Source organism: Fistularia commersonii, chromosome 15, assembly GCF_037954325.1.
Source record: "Fistularia commersonii isolate RoL2024-O1a breed Wild chromosome 15, RoL_Fcom_v1.0, whole genome shotgun sequence".
Classification (NCBI taxonomy): domain Eukaryota; kingdom Metazoa; phylum Chordata; class Actinopteri; order Syngnathiformes; family Fistulariidae; genus Fistularia; species Fistularia commersonii.
Genome location: NC_141298.1, coordinates 4,157,197 through 4,184,844, shown reverse-complemented (window position 1 = coordinate 4,184,844; position 27,648 = coordinate 4,157,197). Strand labels below are relative to the sequence as shown.

General features: G+C 38.5%; 2 protein-coding genes across 3 annotated transcripts in view; both read right to left on the bottom strand.

Annotated features, from left to right (window-relative positions):
• Positions 1-1,949: 1,949 nt before the first annotated feature.
• On the bottom strand, positions 1,950-17,983 carry ism2a (isthmin 2a). Of its 2 annotated transcripts, XM_086160508.1 has the most exons (6): positions 17,463-17,983; positions 11,813-12,040; positions 8,173-8,470; positions 5,113-5,247; positions 3,639-3,707; positions 1,950-3,195 (listed from the first exon to the last, which is right to left on the bottom strand). In XM_086160508.1, exons 1-6 carry the CDS (start codon positions 17,595-17,597, stop codon positions 2,678-2,680), a joined length of 1,383 nt encoding a protein of 460 aa, XP_086016634.1. In that variant the 5' UTR covers positions 17,598-17,983; the 3' UTR covers positions 1,950-2,677. The 2 variants fall into 2 exon arrangements, with proteins under 2 accessions (XP_086016634.1, XP_086016635.1); XM_086160509.1 differs by lacking the exon at positions 11,813-12,040 and having other exon boundaries at positions 2,545-3,195; positions 17,463-17,728.
• Positions 17,984-23,243: 5,260 nt separating this feature from the next.
• The window catches only part of reck (reversion-inducing-cysteine-rich protein with kazal motifs), a 38,156-nt gene continuing 33,751 nt past the window's right edge, over positions 23,244-27,648 (bottom strand). The window contains exons 16-21 of the mRNA XM_086160896.1: positions 27,233-27,404; positions 26,714-26,903; positions 25,372-25,582; positions 25,216-25,289; positions 23,771-23,926; positions 23,244-23,605 (exon numbers count right to left, since the gene is read on the bottom strand). Coding sequence (XP_086017022.1) covers positions 23,390-23,605; positions 23,771-23,926; positions 25,216-25,289; positions 25,372-25,582; positions 26,714-26,903; positions 27,233-27,404 — 1,019 coding nt within the window. The 3' untranslated portion in view covers positions 23,244-23,389. The remainder of the gene's footprint in view (positions 23,606-23,770; positions 23,927-25,215; positions 25,290-25,371; positions 25,583-26,713; positions 26,904-27,232; positions 27,405-27,648) is intronic.

The following is a 27,648-nucleotide window of genomic DNA, read 5'->3' as shown; positions in this document are numbered from 1 at the left end:
GTTCCATTAAAAACACATCAAATCCATGAGGACGATAGCGTTGTTCCTCTGTGACACATTTGTGATCCCAGAAGGACAAAATCTAGTAAGTACAAAGTTCCCTGTTTAAATTAAAATAAGTGAAGTTATGTATGTCCCTAACTCAACCAACTGAAGCTATGCTAAAGCAGAGAACAGCACTTCTTTTCTCTCCTTTCATCACATTGAGAATGAGACGATAAATACTATACTATGCGGTTTCCATGGTTTGTGAGAACACCACCAGTTTAACAACATGGACTAATTTCTTCCACTTGTGATGATTTTGCTTCTGGACGTTTTGGGAGCACCAGCACAATTTATGGCACACCACATATTCAGTTATTTTGTTTTCCAGGTAACATGAATTAAAGTGCCAAAGAGCAACAATGAGCTGCACAATTACATTTAGGTTCTCCTTTTTGGTATTTAAAGCATTCTAAACTGAGCTGTCTTGCATGTAGTGTTGCCCTGATCACCCAAATTGTCTCAGGTGACCTGTGTGGGCTGATCGAGTTTGTGTTTCATTTCCATGACAGCAAAGCGAGTGAGTGGCAGAACCTTGATGACGATTTGGATGATATCCTGGAAGCTACTATGAAATGAGGGTCAGACAAGAAACTCCAAACAATGGCTACCATGGTCATCAGCATTGCCACTGAACGGTTTGGTTCAGTGGAGAAGCATACTACTGCAAAGCAGTACTCCAAGAACCACGGGGCAGAACAGGTCTCACAGCTACAACAGGAACCCAGAGACTTGAAGAGACAGTTCACGGGTGCAAGCGAGGACCAGAAGCCAGGGCTGGCAGAACTACGTGGTGTCCTTAGGAAGAAGCTGCTTACCCTCCGCTGAGCAGAATGGCTCAGGAGACGTGCTATAGAGTGAGCCAAAAGACATGCTGCATTCCTAGCAGAGATTCACCTCTGACACAGTTGCATCTGAGCAGCCCTGGACAGAGAAAGTGATTATCACTGGATGTACCATTTCAGTGATACTCTTTCCCCTGACAATGAGCGTGCTGGAATCAGTCAGCCCCCCATCAGATCATTTATGGACTATCTAACAGGAACAATGTTGTCAGTACCAGGATGCAGATGGATCCTCCAGGGCTTGGAGAGGCTTACCGCCTCGTCCCACATGCACTTCAAGCTAGAGATATCCAGGTCTCTGGTCCTGGAAGGAGGGAAGGTGACTGACCGGTTCCACGTCACACTGGGGGGCACCCAGATTCCATCAGTCACAGAGAAACCTATGAAAAGCTTGGGGAAAATCTTTGACTGCTCCATGAAGGACACCGCTTCCACCAGGACAATCAATGAACAGCTGGAGTGCTGGCTGACTACAGTCGATAAGTCAGGTCTCCCTGGGAAATTCAAGGCATGGATGTACCAGCATCGCATCTGCTGGCCTGTTAAAGTTAGGGGAAAAGGCTTTGCTGGGAAGTCACTCCAAGGCCTACAGTCTCTTGGGCATCACAGGTGCACGCATGAGCCATCAACTCCGCTTCAAGGCTGCTGAGAGGTACTATCACTGATTATGTGTCCAAGATTTTGCTTCAAAAGATGTGTGTAATAACCAACTATGCTCAAATAAAGTTATTCTTTATATGATCTTGACAAATTATTCCCAACACGTAATTTTTCTCAAAGAGGCTTTTACCTGGACATAAACCTTTAAAATCATCCTCACTGAAATGTTAACCAAAATAGCCAGAGAAAGTTCATGACATGTATTGCCATATTGGCTCAGCTGTCTGAAGTATCATTGGGGGAGCCAGAAAATATCATTTAAAGTGTCTGTGTCTTCTTGGAATGATGTAAATGATGCACTTGATTTGCAGCCATATCTTATTTGGTCTCTGGTAGAATATAGAGAGCATATTATAAACATTTATACACACACACACACAAAACTCAGGAAACATTACATCTGTCAGAGTGCCAAATTCAATTTGTTACTCCATCCCAACAATCTTCCAAGTCATTTTTAGGTACAAAAAAATGGAAATTCAGACAAAATTACCTTTAGTGGCAAATTTGCTTAACAGGCATGGAACATTTGAAGAGGATAAAAAAAATAAAATTAAAAAAAACAAAAAAAAAAAACATACGGTCATATTTTGTTCATTCTTACAGGGGCAAAACTTCCGTCCAATAGACAGTATGACTTGCTAAGCAGTTGAGGGACAGAAATCCCTTTCACAGGAAAGAATTTAGTTAAATGGCTCAGGGGTCAATAAATACACACGCACACACCACATAGCATGTTAACTGCCATTACACAACATTATTCACTCCTGCTCAGCACATCTCAGGAGAGCAGCGGCACACAGATATGAGCACAACTTCATAAAACAACATAGCTTGCTTATATGGTAACTTCAAGGAGTCCAACAGATTACTGCCCATACATATGGCCGCAAAGCTTTTTGGTTATATGATTTCAAATCATATTTAACATATCAAGTTACATATTTTATTTTGGTAGCAAACCCTGTCATAGTATTCACTGATACAAGGAACTCTGATACTGTCCACATTGCAAACATACTGCAGAAATATTGTCTTTTACATCCAAGGTCACAGTTTTTGTGCTTCTGCAGTGCACAGACAACGATAAAGAGATTGCATGTTTAAGTCTGATGCCTATCATAAGTTTAATACTCCCTTGCCTCTTTCAGCTCCATCAGAAAAACTTTTTCAGAGGGGTTCTCTGGACAGTCCAGCCCATTATTAGGCGGTCTTACTGAATGAAACCGACTCCAGTCCCCCTTGCACAGGATCCAAGGCAGGAGATCCACCTTGTAATGAAGTTCAGGCGAGAACTCTGTACTTATCAAATTTGGTACCCCTGCTCCTTTTCCTCGGGTTATGAGTCTCATTTGGTCATTGTAGCAGCAGTGCTGAGCCGCTAATGTTGTGCTGTCATAGGAAAGCATTGAGCGGATACAGAATCTTGCTGAGGGTTTGTAGATGTCAAGGCGTTCTTTGGGTCCACTTGCATCCCTCCAGCGGTAAGTCTTGCGAAGTCTGACGTCCTGAATGTTTACAGCACTATAGACCGCCTCAGATGGGTAGATGCAGGGGCAGCTAGGAAGCTCCGTGAGTACTTGATGCAGATAGTTCTCAAGGAAATCATTCTTGCAGCTTAACCATTTCTCACAGCTGTCCACATCTGTGTTAGCGTGAGGGGAGAAGAGGACAAAAGGAAGAAAAGTAATAATTGATTATGGGCATCAAACCAAGTTACTTCTCACCTATGAACTTTGTTACTGCATCGACGAATAACCGAATCTCTGGGACACATTCAGCACAGCAGGTTATGTTGTTTGTATGTTTTTTTTTCCCTTTCTACCATTGTAATAATAAAAAAAAAAAAAGTCTATCTGATTGCAAAGTATATATACCAGAGTATTGCAGATGTGCACAGGTGAGGGTTAAAATATTTATACTCGGCTGAATATCAGGCTTGGACTGATGCCTAAAAATGTCATGTCACATTGCCTGCCCACTTCATGCGACAAAATGAAATTAAGTCATCGTTTTGTCTATTCATCCATCCATTTTACAACAGCTGACTTTTATCATGTAACACACACACACACACACACAACATACTTGTATAGAGAGAGTGGGTGTTGCTGGTTGTGTGGATGGGGGTCAGATCAGTCACTGCTACTTCAGTATCTGTAAGACATGACAGACAAGGAAAGAAAATAAATTAAAAAATAAATAAATCACAATTGTCCTTAGCAATTTCCTTCTCAACTCTTAACACTATTTGCGTCATTTGAAATGAAAACTGTAAAGGGAGCAGGTGAAGAATGTGATACGATGCCTCTTACTGATATTGAAAAATGCAATCTCATAAGCATAACAATCATTTGTGCCAGGTACAGCTTGACATCTCGGTCTGGAGGAGTTTAATGGATGCTATAAAACCATTAACAATGAATTATCTCTTGAAGAACAATTCTAAAACTGGAGCACAATGTCAGTGAGGTCAACAGTGCTGGCAGATGCCAGAGCCACAGTAAGATTTACCAAATAAACCTAATAAAACGAAATGACGAACTGTAGGAGTAAATTATACTGCAAATATTTTTAGACATCCTAACAGAGTGGCAAATGTAGTTTTTGTCGCTTGTGTGTCAGTCATGACAGGGTGGATTAGGATCATCCTGTCATTTCACCAGCACCTAATCCCATTCTTGTCACAACACATATTTTCATACTATACAGGAGTTCAGCGGAAGCTATGGATAGGATCAGGAATGAGTCTATCAGAGGAACAGCACATGTTAGATGTTTTGGAGAGAAGGTCAGAGAAGCCAGACTGAGATGGTTTGGTCATGTTGAGAGGAGGGTTAGAGAATATATTGGTAGACCGATGCTTGAATTGGAGCTGCCAGGCAAGAGGTCTCGAGGAAGACCAAAGAGAAGATTTGTGGACGTAGTGAGGGAGGATATGAAGGTAGTTTGTGTGAAAGAGGAGGATTGGAGAATAGGGTTGGATGGAGAAAGTTGATTCCTTGTGGCGACCCCTGAGGGGAAAAGCCGAAAGAAGAAGTTTAGCGGAAGCTGATCTGAGTGTAAACTTTTGAAGTTCCACCATGAACTTACAGCTTTACTTAAGTCATCAGTTTTCTTATACATGTTAAAAGTAATTTTGAAGCCACTTACTGTAAATCGTTAATCGTGGCGATATTTAGTAATATTTTCCATTTCTTAAGTTCGGCTTCAGGACAAAAGGGGTCTCTGTGGCTTCACTATGAATCCACCTCTGTTTGAAACCTGTAGACCTATGGTTTAACATCATGCTTACATTCTTCAGATTATTGGGGAAGGTTTGGCTTCCAAAAATGTCATGTCACATCTCCTGCCCACTTCATTCTATACAGAGAGGCTCCAAGATTGTACTTTACTCAATCCATCCACTTATTTTCAAAAGCACATATCCTGCTCATAGGGGTGAGTGGAGGTGAGGAAGGACAACATTAGGTATATTCATTGTTGATCATTCAAGCAACAAATCGAAAACAGTTTGTTAAAAAGAAAAACCACACAATATGAAACCAAAAAAAAATCTTACAGGCACAGCTCTCTTGGTCACATGTCCGTGATTCAGTCGCCATACAAGCATAGCCACAGGAACGAGTGCGCTTCTGAGTGCCATGTCCACAGGTGACACTACAGGGAGCCCAGTCACTCCACTCTTCTTCATACTCTGGAAAACATAGGATCCAGAAGATGGATAAAGGGACTAAAAGACCGCACACACAGGAGAATAATCAAAATATGGAGTTTGTATTAAAAGCAGACTTTGAAGTTAGCCTTGTGAATTCCTCACCCAGCTGGCCTGTGTGTATTATGCAATTAAGGAGTGCCTGAAAAGAGCAGGGTGACGACAGCGTGGGACCTCTGAGACATGCTCCTCCGATTTAAACAAGGAGGGGAAGGAGAGGGCCTAAACTTCAAAAGACTGGGGAGGAGGGGGAGGGAAGAAGCCAGCAGGAGTTTAAGTCTTCATGTGGTGAGGCTGATGACGGCTGCAAGCTAGCAAAACACCTCACTCACAAAAGTACAAACTCGGTCAAGAGCCAAGATTCTATTAAATCCAGGGCAGTTCAGTCTATAATGTACTTATTTCTGCAGGTTTTGTTCTTTATTCTTTAAGATAAATTTGCAGTGTCATGCTAAATTTTGGAGATATGAGCTGTAGATATGTCTGTTGCTCTAATACATTAGCAACAGGACTGAATGGCATTTTGGTGAAGTCAAAAGAACAATCCCCTATAAAAAATTAAAAAACAAAACAAAACATGGAAAAAAAAAATCAATTGCAATATTTCCAGAGGTATTTCACAGACAAGCTACTCCAGAATCCAACAACTGTGAAATGAGTAGTTTTATGAGGAACTAAGTGTTCTGTACCAAACTAAACCCAGAACTGTCATCATACAAACCCTCCATAAAAAAGTCCGGTGGGGGCCAAATGTATGTTTTTGGCATTTTTAGAACTATAGCCCAATGCCATTCAGTTTGATTGTATTTATGGGAAAGCAGACGTACAATTCACTAACACACAGCAACATTAATGGCTGGATGTATAAAAGGCTCTAGAGGTCTGATTGGTTAAAAGGCACAACATTTAACGGTCCACATAACAGTTAGTATATAATTCAAAAGCATAATTCTTTTGAGGGTGGGATCAAACTAAAAATGATTAAACGTTTCTGAAATGCACGCCTAAATAGAATAGAGAGGACGTTCAATCCAGTGCCCTCTTGATTCTGGTTGTTTTTCTATGATTTATAGCTTCAAATTACTCTCATGAATAAACCAATGAAACACCTGGACTGATTATTTAGGGTGGTAAATCTGTAATTTCATCATATATTTGCCATTTTTGAGTAAGCTGAATAGTATGTGAGAAAAGTTTGGCTTTTCTAGGAAAAAAAAAATCTTTTGTCCTTTTTGTCTTTGGTCCAAAAAATATTGGTCAGACAATGGAATGAACACCTTCAGGCAGCCTCCTTTAACATCCACGATAAGTAGGAGTTAAGTGCACCCTGGAAAAGATGGTCATAGACTTCAATTTAGAACACTCCAAGACAAAGGAAGGAAAAAGTTGGTAACCCATAAAGGACCTGAGACAACTTTTCTTTTTGGACTTTCACCATTTTGGAAACAAAATGTTGTTAATGCGGTCTTAAAGAGTGTTATATCTGCAGGCAAGGGTGATCACTGATTGAAGAGTTATGTGGCTCAGGACCCACTGTAGTTAAAAATATTAAAGCATGTGACCACAAATGGCCTGATCGAGTTAATAGCTCTAACTTTGGTGTGGGAATAACTGTATTAAGAGCTGTCCATGAGTGATCTGATCACTCAGGATGCAGTTTGCTGCCAGGTCGATCTCGGGCCAAAGTGGGTACTTTCATGCCACTACTATCGGTAATTGAGCTCTTTAAATGATTGCAAGTAGTGACTAGAAGGTTAGCATTCAAGATTAACACCAAAGGGATTATTTCCTGTGGAGATCACGTGCCGAAATGTATATTTTGAAAGACCAAATGGTCCTATGCAGTCACGGTAACAAAATCACTTCTGAGTGACCTCAAAGTGAATGTGACATTGTATTACTGTGAATTTCCAAATGCACTCATTATGACAACTTATTACCTAAAGTCCTTCTTACTTGTAGTGTGGACCTAAAGCTAGATTAGTCCCTCAGAGAAGCTTTGCTGACATATTCTTTCACAGTTCTGTAAGAATGTTGAAACATGTTTTTTCAGATCATTCTGAGTGCCTCCACACCCGTACTTACAGCTGCCCTCTTGTGATCAAATCACTCAGGATGAATTTAATGCCAGGTCTGAACAAGTAAGTCCCACACCCACTAAGCCTGATTTTCCTGATATTATAAATAGCTTTGGCCTTGTTTTCCTAAAGGATTACGAGGACATCCTGATAGTTGCAGTTTATGATTCTGGCTGTATCTCTGAAGAGTATTTGTAGTTGAAGCAAAAAGAAAAAAAAACAATAAATGAATAAGTCTAAATGGTATTGGGTGAAAATAAACCTCAGAGGCAGACAGACCTTTAAGAAAACCCCATCCTGATGCGTATATGAAGACTTCCATGCTTTTTTCAAAAGTTAAACCATGGTGACCTGCATTCTCAGTTATGCAGCCTGCTGCAGAATGAGCATATTCAACTGTATTTCTGTTTGTGGGTTTGTAAGTGCCGTGCTGTGTGTGTCAAACTAATCACACTCACACTAAGATTAACAGAAACTTGAAGTTTGAGGAATTGCACAAGCATTAACAGTCAGCAGGACAGTGAAATGTCTCACAGTCTTCCTGACGAAGGAACAATTATAGTACATCACATCCTCCCTGGACCATATCCACAGGCTCAGAAATATCCATAGTATCAACATGTGAATTTTCCACTAATAAAGCCAGAAAGACTAATTAAAATATTACATTTTTTTATGCCAAGTTGATAAGAAAAAACTGAAAAGAAAAAACAAAGAAAGGGCAGTGTTTTAAAAAAAAAAAGTTTATTTCCTAAATAAAAAGTAAAAGCATTGGTTTATATTGCGGAATACTTCTGTTGAAAAAAGGTTTTTGTTTTTATAATCTTACCATAGTTATCCTTGGCCTCCCATTCTGTGTTCCATGGTCCACCCCAGCCTCCCCCAACTCCACTGAGGAGTTCTTCAGGATTGTAATTGTGGCCATCAAATTGTTCGTCCAAACTGCCTCGACCTTGTCTATTCTCTACCTGCTCTGGGTACTCCCAAAATAATGGCCAGAACAGCTTCTTGTGATTGCTGGCCCACTCTGAGGATGACATAGACCAGTCATTTCGCTGACTCTCCTTGGCCAAGTCCATTTCCACCTCAGTCTCTGTCTGTGTGTCCTCCACTACCTCAATGGTCACCTGAAAACATTAGAAATGAGTTACACTGTGTGGATTACACATAGTAAATACAGTAAATGCAAGATGGGCATTTTACTATTATAGCACATTATTTTGGCAGCAGGGCACAAATGATTGAGTTCCCACTTTGTCAGAATAGAATACACTTACTGGTACATGTTACTGCTGGTGCATGACCAAATGAGTGATATGTTCAAAAAGAAAGACATGTCAGCATAATAGATAACTGTACAGAACCCAAAAATAAAATCTTTAAAATCACTTGACTGGCTTAGTTGCAAGCTCCCAAACAATCTATACAATTGTGATCTTGAGCATCATCAGTAAATTATTTCCAAAATTTGCTACCATGTGCAAGTGCTTCCCCCAATTTGTGAAGGAGTGATTACTGCAGAGACGTAAAAGCTATTTTAGAGATCGGTGACCAAAAATGTATTTTTTAAATAAAGATCTGCACTATACATTGCCATGTCTATATAGTACACTGACAAATGACAATATAAAATTGACTTTTTCTACCGGGGTGTACAAGATACTTGTGGGGGGGGGGGGGGGGGGGACAACTATAGCATACCTATTCCTATTAAGGAAGCCTAAAACGATTATCAGTGATTTTGAGTCTTTCAACCCCCAATTTTAAATTGGATTTAATAAATAAATAAATACAATGCTGTGTAGACAACTAACAAAGACATCCATAACCTACTTTCAGCTTATCCCTTTTCTTTCCTTTTTTTTTTCTCTTTTTAAAAACGCAAACCTTAATTTCTAGCAATTCAAATTCTTAGACTATGCCTACATCTGAGCCCAGTGAGCTCAGCTTATTTCTACATGATTGAGATTGAATTATTTAACATCAAGCTCAATGTAATGAAATTACATCAAATGTTGGTACATGATCTCAGATAAGTTTGATAAATCATGCTAAAGTGAATGATGTCACTAGTAGGTTTACTCAATAAAAAAAAGAAAAAGTACACTCTTTATGAAAGAGTGTTATTGTGCAGTGGAGGAAGGGACAGATAAATGGATGAGAAATGTATGTAGTGGGGACAGAAAGATGAACTGATAGCTTGTTCTGATGATTTGTCTGTTTATCTTTCACAGTTGCACACACGCAGAGATGCACACATACATAAACAAGCCTAGACAAATCCCAAGAGCGTCCTGAGCAGTAACAGTTTACAAAGAGAAAAGAGGAGTTGAGGACAGATTACAGAAATGTTAACTATTTATTGATGTGGCTTTTACACTGTGGTCCTATGATATAACTGCATTATGTTACATTTTATAAGCAGTTGACTTTGTATTTTGGTCAGGTATCACAACTGGACAACTCAGGTCTATATGACACACACACACACACACACACACACACACACACACACACACACACACACACACACACACACACACACACACACGATCATGATTAAAACCAATTTTTGAAGTTATAACAATTTCAGACACCTATTTACAACTTATTAAGTAAAGAATATCCACTTACAGTTTAAGCCCATTTATATTGGCAACAGATACTAGACTTTTAGATAATTTAGAGGGTTGTGGAGATACAGGTAATGGTGTAGTCTTACACTTCCAGTCAACAAAACTACACAGTATGGTAGAACTGCAGGTTTGTAACAAAATGGAGAGCACAAAGTTGAAAGGCAAAGCAAGTTAAGGTTATTAAAAGGAAAATATTTAACTGCAGTATTAAATCTTAATGATGCTCTCTTGACCTCATCTCAAACTGAATATTGGCAAAGTTGGTCTAATTGTATTCTAGACTTAACCAGACAGCTTTAATGCGCTAACATTAACACCATTTCAGTTAGGTAATTTACAAGGCTGCTTTTGAAGGGAGTGGGGGAGGTGGGGTACCTTATTCATTTTTTGCATCATTTCTTAATCCAGCAAAATCAATTAGAAGGGAATCAGATGAAAGTCATCCAGAATACACTCAAAACATCCAACAGAGATAAAGTAGATGAAGGTTGAATTTTCTGTATAGATTTATACACATGACATATGCATACTGTCTTGATTACACAAAGGAGGAAAAGGTGTCTCTAGAATTGATCGTGAACTAAATGTAGTATATCAGGATGAAACGCACATGGAAAAACAGATCATTTCTAGCCTCCTGCCAGGACATTATAAAAAAAGGGGCCTACTTTTTCATGAGGAATCCTCCAGGAAACATCTGCGATTACATCCTCTGAAAAACCCTCTCAAGCAGAGGAGATAAAACTTCATCTACCCTCTCCTGAAACATGAGCTGCTTATGTGAAGGGTTTGCCTGACCAAGCCGGTTTGCAAAGAGCAGACTGTAACCCAAAGCACTTAACACACAAAAATAGATTAGACAGCAGAAGGTTAATTTTTAATTCTTCAAACACAAATTGATTGGCAACACACACACACACACGTTTATTTCCGTCACAGTTTCATTTTCCAGTCTTGGCTAAAACAGTGTTTACTGCTGAGGTTCACTTCATGATGTATGATGGATCATCAAGGAGGACTGACAGGAGGGATTTTGAGAAGCTTTTCCACAGAAGAGTAATGTACACAGTATCAACAGGCTTGTCTTGTTTGGAGGAATTTCAAACATGTAAGTCAGGTGTTTCAGACTTTGATGAAGCGTCCTTGATTAATAAAATCATAAGGGGAGCTAAGGCCTGGAAGTAAATGGGAGGTGGCTTAAAGGTAGAAGGTGTGTTATATTTATCATGACTCAAGGTTTATCGTATTTTCAAAGTTGATAGAGAGTTCCAGCAAATTTGTTACATTTTATATAGAATGTTGTTCTATTTTGAGTTATATAGCGTCTCTTTTGCACAATATAACGTACAATGATATTCTTATGTGAAGATAAGGTGACTTTCCCCAGTTAATCTTTATACATTATGACAATATCAGAATTCACTCCACAGGTCAAGTTTCGCTTTCCATCATTCATAAAGCATGTCCACTGGGAATTGACTTAACTTTCTTACAGGACCTTTGACCTTTTATATGTAGCTCTCATATGTTTTATATTCTCTTTTTTTTCTCTACACCCTGTGTAGATCTCTGAAGTTAATGGACAAGTTTCAGTGCTCAGTGCAAGAGGAGGCACCCTTGACTCAAACCAGCTGTACAAAAACATGTGGTGAATGGGAGTGAAAGAAATCCATAGTGTGGAGAGGAAAAACTGAGAAAAGTGATCAATCCCTTAATCTGGACCATCTGCCCTCAGTAATGACTTAAGGTCCTCACGCTATGAAAACATGACCTTACATGAAATGACAGTGTGTCCTGCAAATATATACTTCTCTCCACATGTACAATGCTTACCTGGATGTTGGGGTTCTGCGAGTCCATATCTGCGTTGGCTAATTCTGGATAATTGCTCAAGTCCAGAATGAAAGGTTCACTTTCCAGTGGAACAGGAGGTGGGAGGACACCTTGGTGGTGTCTAGATCTAGAGGATGATGGGCCTAATGGAAGTGTCTGTAGCAGATTCTGCTGCTGAAGCTCTTCCAGAACTTGGTGACCATCTTCTTGTGGTCGCTCTCCAATTAACTAGGAGGAAAAAAAAAAAGGGGTCTTTGAACTATTGTTTTGTTTACACAACTGTGATCTCAGTTGTACAAGAATTATCAATGGGGTAAATACCTTGATTCTGTTTACTATTTTAATATTGTTCTGATAGTCTTCCAACTTCTGTCAAAGAAAATCATTTACAATAGAGGCGATGACAGGCTATAGATGAAATAAAATAGTTTAACAGTTGAATCCAAATAAACAAGGGTCATCCTTGCAGAAATGGCAGATCGTCCGTTTCAGATGTGAATCATTTTATTTCCAGTATTAGCTGCCGATTCATTAGATTATTATTAACAGTACCTTAAACTTGTGATTCTGTGTGTGTGTGTGTGTATTAGAGCAGGAGAGGAAGAATTAGTCAGCTGCACAAAACAGCATGGGATTCTCCTGCGGCGTTGCTTGGGTCATTTTATTTCCTATCTATAAAGAGTTGTCTGCTTTCAGTGCATTTTTACTTATCAGATCAATGTGTACTTTGTTATACTCCATGGGAAGTCTGTTGACTGTCTGAAAAGATGCACTCTTCTCATTTTTTTTTCCATCTCTTACAGAGAAGTGATTCTACAAGCCATATATAAAATTCACAAGTAGCCAAAAGGTATGAGGTACAAGTATAGAATGCAGACTATTGGAGCCCTTATTTAGCCTGCCAGGACAAAAAGGAAAAACATGGTTGTCTCATTATTATAAGCCACACAACCGCAAATAAAGGGCACCACATAAACAAAAAAAAAAATTATCCTTTGCATGGTCTTTTCCACAGATTTCATTATAGCCCCATGACTAATGTTATTTTACCTCCCACTCTCATTACATGGACATGGTTTGGATTTAAAAAAAGTAAAGGAAATGTGAAGAAAACAGTAATCTGGTAGTTATGTTGGGTAACAGTGGTTCCAAATTATGGCTACACAAAGCAATTGCTTCAGTCCCCCTAAAAACAAAATACATTTTGAAATCTGGGTAAATCATAAGATTGCAACTAACATCAAGTGAACTGCTATAGTGAGAAGAAGAAAAAAAAAAAAAAAAAGAATTCCAGACAACAGGTTCGGAAGCATTTTCCAAAGGCTGCTCTGAAGATGAAAAAGGTGGAGGGATCACGAGTTCGATTTTTGCCATTTTAGTGAATGTCGCTCTCTGCTTACACATTTCATTTTTGAATCACACATATTCTTAAAACTTAAACATCTGTGCACTGCAAATTAGCTCAGAAAGCCAGTAACCACATCCATCTTCTTCTAGTGTTCTACCTCCTCAGAGCAAATTTACTTCATGTTGATACTTTGAAAATAAATAAATAAATAAATAAATAAATAAATAAAACTATACATGGATATACTTTTTGTTAGCACTTCAAAAAAAAAAAAAAAAAAAAAAAAAAAAAAGACATTTATGGATCATACCATGCTGCCCCAATCTGACAAAATAAATACCTTAGAAACCACATCTATCATACTGGACAAGTAGAGGACTTTGGCCTCTAATCACTTTGCTTGGCCTTGTCTTGGTCACCTTTCCTTTGGCCCCTTTTCACCCCTCCTTTCACAAACAGGGTAAGACACGATTAATGCAGCACTATACAAACTAAAAAGTTCAACCACATTCTGATTGCAAAGAGGTTATGGGAACCACATGTGACGCAAGTAGCCCAAGGGACTTGATGGACCGTCAGATGGAATAAAAATATGGGACATTATCTTAAATGTGCATCTTATTTCTTTTTTAAAAATTCTTTAGATGCATGTCATAAACTATGTTTGTTTATGGACAGAAAATTTCCCATATGGCGAAATCTGAGCAGACAGCCCACAAAGCATTTTGCAGGATTTTGCAGGGCAGCTTCATTAATACTAATGTGCAATATACATGAAGAGGAGTATTAATGGATTTATCAAATTAAGAAAAAAAAACAATGTGCGCATGTTTATTCATTGGATAAAAACATTTGTGTTTGTCCACAGCCTTTGATTGAAAAGCCATAAACAACAGCACCATAACGTTCAGCCAAACCTATACTTTGGTATCGTAATGATGGTTCCCATTGTTTCACCAAACCCCCATTGTTGATTAGACAGAAAGCCTGGTCTCTAGTACACAGACAAACCTCATCCTGTTTGCTGTGAGGGCACTAAAAGTTCAAAATGATAAGAAAGTCGACTGTTCTTCTTTATCTTCTGTTAAAAAGATCTACTTCAAGATTTGCGGCATCTCCTTTGAAGTAAATCTGTTGAATTTGTTCTTTAGTTTTTATATAGTTAATAGAAGTGTTTGCATTTAACCATGGTAAATAACTAGCTGCTTTTCTATACATCCAACTTTGTCGTCATGGAGCGGTGAAAAACGGATTAATAAACGTATCCAAAAACCCTGACAAACTCACACCCGTTCACCTATCTGTCTGTTATATTACAAATGCATCTCGTAATTTTCTGTTTGCATTTTAAAATGAATGTTAATAGCTCAGGTTATTCACTATCTTGTTTCAACGTATCTCACCACCCTTTTTTACATATCCCTCTGAGTAGACAGTGAAATAATCTGCTGGCGATTATACAATGAATATACCTGCATAGATCAAAGTAATTTCAGTGTGAACATAAGTGATATATATAAAAACTTTTAACAATGTCAAGTATTTTACCTCCTAGCATTTTGAGCATATCTGAGCAAAGAGTTTCTTACATTTTTGCAGTGCTTTGTTTTGAAAGAGGCAAGGTAGGCTGATACCTTTAGAAATGCAACCCCCACCTTTGTTTAAGAAATTTATTACTGATCTCATCATCAACAACAAACCCATATGAAATCATTAGCACTGCAAAGAAGCAGAAAGCGACAGCAAAAAATGCAAACGCATAATGTGTGAACTATGAGTTGAACAACAGTTCTACAACAAAATCCCCCCCCGAAAAAAAGAAAACTTATACAGAGTCCGTTTGAATAAGATTGGTATTTGAGAGGCTGGTATTTGTAGCATTGTAAATAAATGCAGTTTACATGAAGATGTTTTCAATGTGGAATTTAAAGGACTGGGCTCATTATTAAGAACACCTATTAGTCGAATGCAAGACATTAACAGTATGACAAATAGCAGGCACCAGAATGATGATTTAAAAAACAAAAAACTTTTCATATAAAATCAACTTATTGCTGGGCTGTTGTATATCTTTTATATCAAACAGTTTAAATTTGATGCTGGTCTTTATTGCCTGCTGAAGTGTTTCATCAATAATTGTCATATGAGGAGCGCTGCAAATGTAGTGTTATGCAAACACAGAAAATAACTTTACTTTTTGGCGAAAATCCCAGTTCTATGACAGGCAACGGTTAAACCCCATCTGTTGAGGCTCACATATAGGGCCATTGGGAATTCAGTCAAATTTCACTGTTCATACAGGAGAAACCCACATGGTCCAGACTTGCTGTTGTGTAAAATGCTTTCATCCATGTCTGTAATGCTAAAAAGTACCAAGTGGTTGCAAGAACACTATGCAACCACTACAGTACTCGTAACTGGCTGAAAAAGTGATGTGCGTCTGAAATAATGAGAATAGCTTCAGTGTAGTTTGCATTGTCCTTACCTAGACCTGGCAATTTTCCTAATGAATGCCTTGTCACAGCTGTAGTGAGCTTGTGTGCCTCTGGGTAGCATATGGACTTGATCAAGGACTTGGATGCCTATGAAAAAGTACTCTGCAGAACCTGCTTCAGCACAGAGGCTGATATCATTTCGCTCCTTGGCTAAACCATACAGATGATGATCTTTGGTTTCAGGTGACCACTTCTATCTGGACTTTTGACTGTAGGTGCTTAGTTCTGAAATGATTGCCTGTTATGTGCATCTTTGCTCTATACAACTTCAGTGTACAGGCATAATAGGGTAGGCTTAAGTTTGAAACTATCGTAAAAATGACAGGGCCTTAAACTGGTCAACTCTTCCAATCAACAAATGGAATGTACCAAATATTTGAAATGTCTGATGTAGTATCCAATTTGCTGGGAGGTTTTTGAGATTTGTTTTGGTAAAAAGATGGATTGGAAAAATTATTTATTTGTTTTTCACACTATCGCAATTATGTTCAACAAATACGGAGATGATCAGGTTTCTAAGGCTCAGATCCAAAGACTGTATTTGATAGAATATTGACATAAGATCATTAGAGAGATTGCTATTTAGGTCCTAAAAGCCAAATTACCAAATATAAAATGGTTAGGGTTCAGGTTTCTTTTGGTTTAGCTTTAATCCCCCAACTGAAGTTAGAAATATTACAAATATAAAGCAAATGGAATTTCCTTGCCAGAAACAAATTGTGTTTAGGCTGCCTTGAGTTTATGTTCATTTTATGTCTAACAGAATTTCATGTTACAGTAAGGTAACTATTTTTATATCAGCAATAGGCTTGAAATGACAATGTGAAATACAAAGCTTTTTCATAATATTTACTTTACTCAAAAAGATCATCTTCATGCAGAGCTTCTGTTTAAATTTGCTATCTTCACCAGCACATATGGAGCACATGGGGTGGGTGAATGTCCGTACGTGAACCCTGAAATTGCTTCCTGTCTAACATCTATGAGCTCCCCCGGAAAAATACAAATCATAGACAGAAAAAAACAATGGCAGTTATCTGTTCAAGAACTGACTCCATTAGAGTAAATTTGCTCATTAAAAATCATGAATATTGATGTGCACAAGCAAAACATTGTGGATTTAACACTAAATTGCCAACAGCTAGACTGTTAAACCATGTACAGTATCGTTGATTTTACCTGCATCTTAACATACATGCATAAAAAAAACAAATCAAAGATTCAGTGTTTTCTTCGTTTATCTTTATGGGGTAGTGGGTGCTGCCCCTTTGACAGTACCACCTCCCCATATTATATAGAATCGGGTAGTAGTCTTAATGTCTGAACGAACAGTTAATGTGCAATCTGAGCTCTTAAGTATATCAAAACGATTTCAAACGTGGATTTATCCATTATTAAATTCTACAGTGTTTGTTGCATTCCTTCATTGCACACAGCACCGCTGTTTTTTTTTTCTTTTTTCAAAGGAGGCTCAATCTCTTGCGAGGGAGATTCTCTCTATTCCACTGTACCTGCTGCAGTTCATCAACAGTAAAGATCTTTCCCAAAGTGTTACTTTCCTGTAGTCTTTTTGCACTACCCTGCATTTATATTGATCACAAGTCTTTCTGATTCTGTCAATTATAAGCTGAACTATGTCACGTCCGAGGACTTGGTGCAGCTCAGACCCCCTTGAAGGTCCCACTCGCAGTTTGCGTTCGGAAAAAAAAACAAAACCCAGGAACTAAGATGAAAATGTTTTTTTGTCCCTTTTAGATAAACTACCAGTTTATTATTATGAAAACAAACAAACAAACTCGTCACTTACCTCGACAACGAACGTCGACGCGTTAGCGTCCTTGGCAGCAGCAGCCCTCCTTAGATTTGAGGGGAAGCCTCTGACCGCTGAGGACATCACGGTCAGGACCAGCAGCCACAGCTGCGACGATTCCCTCTGCTGCATCTTTCCCAAATGTCCCCGAACAGACGAGGAAGCGAAACCCTCTGCGCCCAGACGCCGGTCCTTGGATGCGCTATGGGGCTCTTACCGGGGCAAATAGGGAAGAGAAAAGCACATGTTCGTCGCTGCGAAGCCCCCCCCGGTCTCCCTCCTGGTCCCTCTTCATAGAAGCCCCGGAGAACCGTTCTTTCCGATGTACGCTCAATTTTGCGAAGCTAGCTAACGGTGTCAATTAAACACATGTGAGTTAATTAGGGGGAATATGGCCGCTAATCGAAGCCAAAACTTATCTCCAGTGAACTCGACCTTCGTTGCGAACCAAGAGACACGGAGTTAAGGGTTTCTCATCCGAGAGAGCGACATCTAACCGGCTCCAGCCCCCCTCCTCTGACCGCTCCCCCCTCACCGTCGGACGGCTTTATATGGAGCAGCCCCCCCGGCCCGGATGACGCGGCGGAAGGAAGGTAGGTGAACTACAAGTCGCCGTTTGGCGACGAAGTCATGGCAACCTTTCTTGTTTGCAGTGTTCAAAAGAGTTTAAATGGAAAGATAAACAAATTCATACATAAAATGTAATTAAATAAAGAAAGTCACCAATGATTCGATAGTAGCCGATTTATGTGTGCTTCCATGTGATGAGGGCCCACTGGTCACTTTCATTTATTCTTAAAAGGTATTCTATGCATTTAGAGATTTTGAATACATTTCACATAAAATAACAATTAAACGTTTGAGCATGATTGGTCCTGTGGTGAGCGCTTCCGCCTCACAGTAAGAAGGCCCAACGGGAAAGGTTTCCATGCATCCCCCGTGTAAACATGGACTTCTGAGTTTCCTCTCAGTCTAAAACCATGCACTATGTTAATTGACTCGATTTTCAATGAATGAATTACATTGGATGGTTACTGTCTCTACTTGTGGCTCTGATTGATTATGCTCCATCTCTCGGTCCGCTGGGATAGGCGTTGGCATCCCTGTGACCCTGAGCGGAGTGACTTAATGTTGATGTTAAATGGCATACTCAACTCTCTGCATCCTGTTGTCTCAGTAGCAAGTACAGATGAAAAATTGGTTTGCGTTAATACAAGCACAGGGCATCATTGTTCACATACAAACACAAAAAGAAAATCACAGCTCATGTCTGCCCCCTCATAAATGCATCAGGTTTCACCCAGAAACCTGTTCTTTTGCCCTCCTTTAGGGCAAGGCACCTGAAGCTGAGATTTCTTATTAGTGTTTTGCTCTGAACATGTCCATGGATTAATTAATGGACTTTGAACTACTGCAACTTACACAACAGCTTTGTGTGTGCCATGAATTTAGCAGAGGGATTTAGTCACACTTTGACTTCATAAAAACCCCAGGTTTATAATGCAATCGTAAAAAAATTAAGTTGATATTATCATACAAATGAATGAAGAAAAGTGATAAGAATTCAAGCCCGTGAATTGCTAAAAATGATATTTCTTGCATTTATTTCTTATATTTCTGATAAACACTCACATTACTTCATTTCTGTATACCTCAATCAAACAAGCATATAGAGAAAAGAGGATTTTTCATTTTGCAATAATCAGACAATTTAATGTTGACCAGTGTGAAGGCAATGCTGAGTTGGAAACTGCCCCAATAAAAACACCACCATGGTTGTTTTATTGCTTCTTATATATTCCATGAAAATATAAATTCTGTTAACTTTTCCTATTCTTTTTTTTTTATTAATGAGACTTATACAGAGTCAAAGGTACAGACGCCATAAACTACAGAACAACAAGCTATATATAAACATACAACAGACAGTTTGGTATGAATAATAAAACGTGACCAAAAGTATACTGCTGTTTTGAATAAACAGTTGAATCAATTCCTATATGGATTTGACAAATAGTATTAGCTTATCATTATTTTGATGATGTGAAAAAATGCATGTATGGTTTTAAAGCATGTCTGCATGGGTGGGGAGTGAATCAAGGAGAAACAGCTAGCATGGTTCTGCCTCATGGTCAAATAGTCATTTAAGCAATGACCTTGTCAAACCATATCTCACCATCTGCAACTAAGAACTTCAGCATTGTCAAGGATTGAGTTACTGATTATTGTTGCTTTAAAACTTTGAAAACAAGCAAAGAATGGTATGCATGACTGCATTTATGCATATGCATACAGCATATACATAATGCAGTTTATACATGCATGCTTCAGATATGTATGTACTACAGTAAAGAACCTTTAATACAATAAGTCCTATTCCTTTGTGTCTCTTCATTCATCATCAGTGTGCTGCGTATTTCACCCTTTTATTTTTCATGTCAGCAACTGATGTTGACCTATTCAAAAGCCTCAATGTCTTTACCCATCACCTTCAACAAGAAAGGTGTGGATTTTAGACATGGATGTTTAAGACATTGAAATTATTGGTCCTATCCACGAAAATCTTGTTCAAACACGAATCCTTGCCCAGAGATGATCATTTGAACATTTGGTCTTTGTTGGACTTTGGTTTGTTAAAGAGATTTTCTGTTCTGTTTTCACTTGAAGCCTATTCCCCAAAGTATTTAAGTCAGAATGTTTGATAGGGACAAAAAATAGTACAGTTTACAGGCCCAAGGTATATACCGTGGAAACATTCTAGAACACCCCTGTCCAAAAATACAAAAGAAAAGTAACACAACCAATAATAATGATACTAATGTCATCTGTTGTCAATGTTTATTGACAAATGATGTAGTAATCCAGCTGAATGCAAAGTGGTTGGGAATACATAAGATCATCTAAAGCATTAAAAACAAGACAGAACCACGCTAGGTGTTTCCCACCTGCTCTGGGTATTCATTTACAGCTCTGTACCAAATGCAGAAAAATTTGGCTGACATCAATCACTTTTTCTTATTGTTCAAAGGATTAAAATCGATAACTGTTTTGAGTGACTGTGTAAAATTATGAATTGTTTTTTTTTTGTGTTTGTTTTGATGGATCTCAAAACTAGAATGGCATCTTACAACTCTCATGTAACATGAGTTAGCCTTCGATCAATTCTGAATGACCTCCAGTCAATATAAACATAACAAATACCATGTTAATATTTTTGATTATCACAATAATAGAGGAGGAGCTGTGGTGAGGGTTTGCTGCTACAGAGCTGCCAGGCACGGTAATACTGGTACAAATTCTGACATGTTGTGCTGTACAGGCAGTTAGAGACATACACACAGAGACAGGACAACACAAAAGGTAGTACATTCTGGAGTAAAAACACTTCATAACTCATGCAATAAAGAATAACATCTATTTGCTTAAAAAAACATAAACATGGCACATAGTGATCTTTTTTTTCATCCCATTTTAGATAATATCAAATATAGACATTTCTTAAGAAATTAAGTTATTGCAGTACCATTATTACTTCATGTAAGACACTATATGCAAGGCATAGTGTGGACATCCTCTCCATCCAGAGTTGATTGTGGGCAATGACTAGTTGATTGTCCTTTTGTTATCAAATGGCTTCTAGTTCATATGTACAGACAGGAAGCATCCCTTTTATTGCTTTTTAGAGTTACTGGCCTCACACTAAGGGATGATGATCCATGGTTTTCTGTTGGTACATATCTGAATTGACTCATGATCTCATCCAGTTAGCACTTCATCAGAAGTGCTCATTAACAAAAATATATGTGGATCATGATCATGAAAACAATTTAATTATATACTAACTTCTATTGGCATTGCTTTGTCAGTGTCTGGGGCCCTGGTGTAACCCATCCCCACCAAGAAAATGTTGTTAATTCTGTACCTGACCTTCACACTTCTGCAGCTAATGTGCCCTTGAACAGGAAATCTGCCTTCTGTAGGGCATTATTACATTCTGGAAATGAACCAACAACCAGTTACATCATGAGAAAGCTATTCCCTTGATAAAGTTGGCAAGACATGATTAATTAGACCATCTACAAGTTTATGACTCCCCTTAAAAAAGTATTTCCTTGCCTAGCAACCGCCAAAAAAGCAATTATTTTAACACCTGCAGAAAATTTAGCTCCATGACTATCGGAACACATATCAAACCAAAATATAAACTAAGTTTTCATTCATCATATAGAGAGCTTCATAAAACACTGATAAAACAAGGCTTCCTTCCAATATAATCTGAATTATTTCCAAAAAAATTCGAAAAAAACTCAAGTCTCGTTTCACGATTTTAGATTCAGAATGTAGAAAGACATTTCTTGTTATTCAGTGTCATTCTCAATTTGACCCTTTTCACATAAAACTGGTCCACTATATTTTAGTGAAAGTATCTAAAAATGTATGTCAATACCAATCTCATGTTTAAAATAAGATGTGGATCGGATGCACTTTGACCCATTGTTGCTAAACCTTACGATAAATATTTCTTCTAAGATTGTCTTGTTTGAACAGTTTTTATAGATCTGAAGAAATATAACTGTATTACGTAACCATTAAAGGTCTGGAAAACTGTCTTTGGCTTGAAAATGCTTAGCAAAGTACTTTAAAATTAAATTGGATTTGATGAAGGGGAAACTTTCTTTTATAAGCTCTATGTAAGATAGATAATTTATGATCATATACATTTTAATTCTTACAAATGATGAAGGCTTTATGAACCCCACATCAGGTAAAGTGACACCAAGTTTGTTTTGGATAAAGCTTCATGCATTAAATAAGGTGAGCTTTAAAAATATCCAAGATGGCCATTTATCCTCATCAGAACAGTTTCATGAAACCAGCTCAGGACTACCATGATATTCCTACTTATTCACTTCTGATTTCACCGGTTTGGGCTTTTTTTCCTTTCTTTTACTCTTCTTTTGGGTCAGTAGTCACAACCAACATCATTCTCTCTGAGGTGGCTCAGTTCATGACCATGCCACTAACACTGCTGAGGTTAGAAATTCAAAAACTAGGTCCTTATGCACTGTATTATTGTACTATGCCTCTTCGACCCAGATGCTTGAATGCTGATCAAATGGTCAAACACCTAATACTTGATAAACACCCAAAAACAAATTCTGGATTTAGCTGTGTGTGTGTGTGTGTGTGTGTGTGTGTGTGTGTGTGTGTGTGTGTGTGTGTGTGTGTGTGTGTGTGTGTGTGTGTGTGTGTGTGTGTGTGTGTGTGTGTGTGTGTGAGTGTGTGTGTGCGTGTGTGTGAGAAAGTTAATGCGTGGACAATTAATTTTGTTTTGTTAAATTTGCTACAAAAACACAGTCTAGCCTCACACATGCAGAGCCTGAGATCAAGACAGAGTGAGTCATGAAATACACAATTCTGTGTAGCAGCTTTCACAGAGGAGGTGGCTGCTAGAATGAGAGAATAAACACTGTTGGTATGAAGCGGAATGCTTCTGAAAGTCACATACAGGCATAGGCACACACATACTTATAATGCAAAAACAAACAAAATATATCAAGCACACTGTACGTACAGTCTTCTTCTCACTCACTCACTCACTCACTCACTCACTCACTCACTCACTCACTCACACGCGTACATGTTTAAGAATACTGGAGGGAAATCAAAGAACAATTGAAAAATTAATACTATTCATACAAAGCTTTTCAAAATAATAGCTTTTTAACACCTTGATTGTTACACGCAGGTGAGTCAATAGGAGTGATTGTCGAACAATTTAGGTTCTGCTTCCTCTTGCTCCATGGCCTTCCATACACAATCACCTGATGACAACCCCCATCAGACAAGACAAAAAAGGAAGGGGCAGCTTTGGAACAGAGTAAATGAGGGAGAGGTAAGGAGAGGATCAGGAATATATTGCATTATTTGCAGCCAGCGGCAGCTATAATAAAGAGACCCAGGAGGAGGCACAGGCTGAAGTGCAGAGGAGAAGACAAAGCAGTCCCAGAGGAATGGATCGAGGAGGTCTTGATCTCAGAGGCAAGGAAAGCTGATAGGGGGACATGAGAGACTAGTGTGGGACTGGCATAGTTGATGAGGGAATCGATCTTCTCTGCTTCCCTGCTGCAGGCTTCAATCTGAGAAGGAGAATAAAAGACTCAACTTTTAACCTTTCTTCTCTCTCAGAGACTGCCGGTGTCTCTAAGCTGAATCTGTCTGTTTCTTTACTGATATTTTCATTTCATATTCAATGTGGAATGGCTGGACCATTTTCAATAATTGTGTGTGTTTGTGTTTTGTACCTGAAGCGGTGTTGGCTTTTGGTCCACTGGAGCAATGAGGACAACAAGCTCATGACTGATGCTGAGGTAGCCAAAGACGTCACACTGTGGCACTGAGACATGAAGCCGCAGGATCTGCAGGACATCGTGGACTGTCACTGGCTGGCCCTTGTTAAGCTGAAAGCGGGAATCAAAATTCAGGTTGTTAATATTGCTTTTCTCAAAAGAGTCAAATGATAAGCACGATGTAGGGGGAAAAAAGGAATACAATTTTCGGAGTAATTCGACTAAAAATAAACATTGAAATTAAAAAATAATAATTTCACTATGACTGACAGATTTCTTTCTGCTGTGTTGAAAGATATTTTGAATGTCTGGGATTGGTTCAAAGACAGAAATGTCAGAAACAACTGCCTTGAAACTATCAGTGTCTTTGAAGTGGGTTAAAGTAAAATCTTGGCAAAATATGTATAGTATTTAAAAAAAATAACAGAAAACTTTGATGCATTTGACAAAATGTAGGCATGTATTTCATACTTGCCAAGAAATGTTTCTATGGAGATGGTCATAAGTGTTAACATGTTTTTGAAAAGTCTCCAGACAGGCTGAGGACTGTTCAGAAATCGGATCAAAGAAAATATCATTGCATGGAACACTGCGGTCTTGAAATGATTTCGTAAAGTCTGGGTCCAAATGAAACAAGAACAAAGATGCCCCGGGAGGAGTGTTTGAAGAGAAGGGTTCGTGTACATGCTCTCTACATATTTGTCTGTTTCTGAAGTGCAAGACAACAACTGAGAGGCTGATAAAGTTTCTGGAAGCATAGCTCTCCCATGTGGCCATCCCCTACAATTACAGCTAATGCCACAAAATGGTGATATTGGATATATTTATATTTCTAACATTTCAAAAAATAATGGTTTCTACATATTTTACTCTATGGTGCTGAAACTGTATGAAGGGGTTTTCATGTATTACTAATATTGCACAAAATCTGAAAATATTGAAATCTTTGTCTATTTTCAATAAAGGTAAGTTCCTTGCAGCTAGGATAGGCTTTTTTAAGTCAACAAACTAATTAAAAAAGCTCAAATTATAATGAGATTATCAAATTAAACATCTACATTAAATGTAAAAGACACGTGAGCAAAATCAATTTACATGAGTATCTTACTAACTATAGAAAAGAGAAGTGTGGACCAGAGCATGAAGAAGTTTGAGAGCCCATGTAATATAATTAATGTGTAGACCGCATGATAGTAAACACCCTTATTTAAAAGAAATGATACCAAGGGTTTCTAAAAACAGGTTCAACAGCATGGGAAATGGATAGAGGGATTTCTTTGAGCACTTTTCTAAAAAGTACTAGTCTGTATAAGCCACTTGTCTCAGTGTCACACAGACAGTTGTATTTTAAAGTATTCCCACAAGCAATAAAATAAACAATAACAATGATTCATTCATACCTTTGAGAAAATGTTCATTTGTTCTTTGTTCCAGAGGATTCGCAGCATACTGGCACATACAGGACAACATGCACCTGGAAAAGAGGGAACATTGATATAGACGGCAAATCCCCAAACCCCCAAACTTCTCTCTGTGTAAGGTATTGGGATGCTCACCAGGTGGCGTGACTGGCTGGCAGCCTGGGGTGGTCAGCGGTGGACAGGGAATCATACTGCATGCAGAATCAGGGGCTGAATCCGATACAGCCCCGACAGCTTGGCAGGGGCCTTCGTAATCCACAGATACGCGGTCAGAGAATGCATCGCATACCGTGTTATACGTTTCCCCATTGTGGCCACAAACTTGCTTCCGCTTCCGACAGGCATCCTGTAACATTAGCAAAACATGACCATGAGTGATCTATGTTACATTGTCACTTTCTTTTACATTGTACCTATGCATTTATTCCAACTTTGGGATATTTATAGTTGAGAAGAACGGATCCTACAACCATCCAAAACCATGTTTTGTGCCATCGTAATACTGAATTGTGCACCAGAAATCACTATAATGCAACCTGATATCTCTTTGACTAAACTTGGTGAAAGAGTAACAGTGAAGGTAAGTATACACGTAAAAGTAAAGAAGTCCACGTAAAAGTCTTCTTAGCGATGTTAGAGTCTATCAGAAAGAATATTGGTCACATCTTCTATTGCATTAATACTGCCTCATTGAAACAAAGGCAATCAAAGTGCACAAGCAACCGATGACATGTTTTTGTACGTCTCTACTTCAAACAGAGTTTTCCCATTTTCCCTTTTTACTGACCTGGAACAGTCTGGATGTGTGGTGGAGACATTAAAATAAAAAAAACAATCAAATTTTTAAAAACTAATAAAATTACAATATAGTTATAATTTTATAATGTGTATTTCGATGCGCAGATCTGCAGCATTGAAAATACCATCAGTTCGAAAAACAAAACAGAGAAAATATACTGCTACAAACAGATGGTAACTCAATGGAATTGTTTTCAAAAGGCTCAAGTCTGATGCACTAACATTTAAATTTTAAATTGTCCTCTCAGCCTGCTGACAACAATATCAAGAACCAAAAATGGTTAAAGTTGTGTGCAGATGTGTGCCACACTGTTGTGTACACTCTGACACACTCTGTGTACACTCATCTATTTGGAGTGTATTTTTTTCTTAAAATGCCTTCCTTTGTAATGTTTCAATGCATTTTCTTTGTATGAGTATGTAACGTCACATAAGAACACTTTCTTTGGTTGATTTTGTTGATACTTAGTTTACGCTTGTATATCAGATGATGCGATATTGTTCACATAATATTTTAAAAGGCTTGGGAATGACTATAACAACTGTGCTTAAAGTGCAATTATCAAGCCACATGAATTTTTAAAAGTGAATACTTTTGAATGTTAATGGGACGACATGGTTGTGCACATTTAGTTCCTGCAGGATCATGTACTGTATGTATGGATCTATCGTGATTCACCTGGCAGTGTCCCATGTAGGCCAGTGTTTTCCCTGCTTGCTGTAGCTGGCACAAGCTGGCATGTATAAGGCCATCAGTGTCGCAGGCAGGCGAAATGCTGTTCTTGTCACAGGTCATCTGCCGACTAACACACTCGTACTGCACGCAGTTCGATGAGTCACTCATGCACACGCCATATTTTGGGATGCACCTACAAACATGCACACAGTTGCACAAGAAATGTAAAGGTAGATACATAATTTTCTGATCTTATATCCACGATGATGTTCCACAGTAAGCGCACAAGCAAAACAAGCTAAAATAAACCCAGAGAAAATGTTTCAACACACTCAAAACTCATTTTATGAAGCACGACTAAGAGCTGAAACATACATAGAAATTCAAACTAAAACCCTAGAAACCATTTGTTATGATGTTAAATATCAGAGTAGATGTTTAATGATAGCAGTATTATTTGTGTTTTAAGGAACACAAGGTTTGCATTAACATCCCAGAATAAGCAGCAGCAGCTGTACCTACCTCTGGTTTCTCTGGCAAGGTTTGCCGGCACAGGGGTTACTCAGGCGGCACTGGCCAAACACAAATTGGTGATCCTTGAATCCTATACAGCGAGCCACGCAGGCACTAGGATAGGTCCGCCCGTTTGATGCACACACTGGGACAAAACGGTCTGGACAGTTACATGGCAGACCTGGAAAGGGCATGGAAGAGAACAAAGCAGGGAGATGAGAGACAGTTCTAGAAATGATGAAAAGTTTGCAATACAGTACTCTGGCTAAACTTATTCAGTAAAAAGAGCGTCTGGTAGGGACAAAGGCCACAGGCACACACACACAGAACACTAGCTTTAGTAAAACATATATTTCCACCAAAATATGATTTCATGTTACTAACATAACATCAGACATGCAATCAACGATAATAACAACACCAAG

Coding starts and splice junctions, on each gene's coding strand:
- ism2a (XM_086160508.1), bottom strand. CDS start 17,597: ATGCAGCAGAGGGAATCGTCGCAGCTGTGGCTGCTGGTCCTGACCGTG. Junction 3,708..5,112: donor TGACCAAGAGAGCTGTGCCT/GTAAGATTTTTT, acceptor CATGTCTTACAG/ATACTGAAGTAGCAGTGACT. Junction 3,196..3,638: donor CACCCACTCTCTCTATACAA/GTATGTTGTGTG, acceptor ACGCTAACACAG/ATGTGGACAGCTGTGAGAAA.